The 1,237-nt window shown below is 37.3% G+C and overlaps 1 protein-coding gene across 1 annotated transcript; it reads right to left on the bottom strand.

Annotated features, from left to right (window-relative positions):
• Nucleotides 1-454: 454 nt before the first annotated feature.
• LOC114374039 lies at nt 455-832 on the bottom strand. Its single transcript, XM_028331632.1, has one exon. The coding sequence runs from the start codon at nt 830-832 to the stop codon at nt 455-457; it is 378 nt and encodes a 125-aa protein (XP_028187433.1).
• Nucleotides 833-1,237: the final 405 nt, after the last annotated feature.

Genomic DNA, 1,237 nt, shown 5'->3' with positions numbered 1-1,237 from the left:
AACTAAAGATTTTCCCTCCCAAGGTCAAATTTGAAAATTTGTTAATTGGCTAAACAAAATATGATTTCGCTTAATGAAATGTTGGCAGTGAGAACTCATCCCTATATGCCTTGCACTTCCACTTCTATTCTCCTCGAAATTGCAAATGCATCACAACACAATATATACAAAACAAAACAAAATTCTAAATATTCAAAAAATGAGAAGAGCTAGGTTGTCTCCTAGTTAGCACTTGTTTAACATTACTTAGTTTGACGCCTGTATGTCATGGATTTGTTAGATTAATCAAAATGGTGAGTCTTTCATCTTCACCACCAAGGCTTTAATATTTTTCGATTGCTAATCCAAGATCTTTGTGTAATGGAGTCTTCTAACTCCACTGCACTGTATGGCTTGATATCCTTTACCAGGAAAGGAACTAACCATTTAGATTTCAATTTTCCAGGGAAAAATCTCAACCTAGAATTAAACAATAAGCATTCATTCTTATTTCTTCCACTGCACCATATGGCTTGGCATCCTTATGCTGAATCTTCTTGTCATGATAGACTTTGATTTGTTCCTTGTACAATCTTGAAGACTCATAAGTGTTCCTTCTCATTTCTTCCATGTCAAGGAGTTGTAGTTCGCTTTTCTCTTCGGAAGCTTTTAGGTCTAAATTTAGAAACATCAAGGCCCAATAAGCTTTATGTTCTAACTCCACTGGAAGATGATATCCCTTACCATAGACCATCTGGAATGGGGAAAGACCAATAGGGGTTCTATAGGTTGTTTTGTACTCCCAGAGAGCATCATCCAATTTAGTATACCAATCTTTTCTAGAACTGGCCATAATTTTTTCCAAAATTCTCTTTGTCTCCCTGTTTGAGACTTCAGCCTGACCATTTGTCTGTGGGTGGTTGTTAGTCGATGAATACGACTAACTTTTGTGTATAAAACCTGTGTAAATTGTATCAAACTCCTCCAAGTTATGGTTATTTTGTAATGTTGTAATTACTTTTTGTTCAAGATAGGTAACAAATACTTAGTACTCCCATTCTGTGTGTTTAATAATCATTTCCTCTCAATTTCGAGTTAATTAGGCAAGATTGTGAAGTGTTGATTTTCATCCGCTCGCTAAGCCAATCGGCTGGCTGAGTGCAACACTCCTTTTGCTGAGTGCGAGGAAGAATCTGGAAGAAGGACGAGCTATGAATGTTCGCTGAGCGAGGGCTAATCCCGCTAAGCGCACCACTTG

The sequence above is a fragment of the Glycine soja genome, chromosome 2 (genome assembly GCF_004193775.1).
Source record: "Glycine soja cultivar W05 chromosome 2, ASM419377v2, whole genome shotgun sequence".
NCBI lineage: Eukaryota > Viridiplantae > Streptophyta > Magnoliopsida > Fabales > Fabaceae > Glycine > Glycine soja.
This window is presented reverse-complemented; position numbering and strand designations above follow the sequence as displayed.

What these genes read in the sequence shown, in the direction of transcription:
- LOC114374039 (XM_028331632.1), bottom strand. Translation starts at nt 832, where the DNA reads ATGGCCAGTTCTAGAAAAGATTGGTATACTAAATTGGATGATGCTCTC.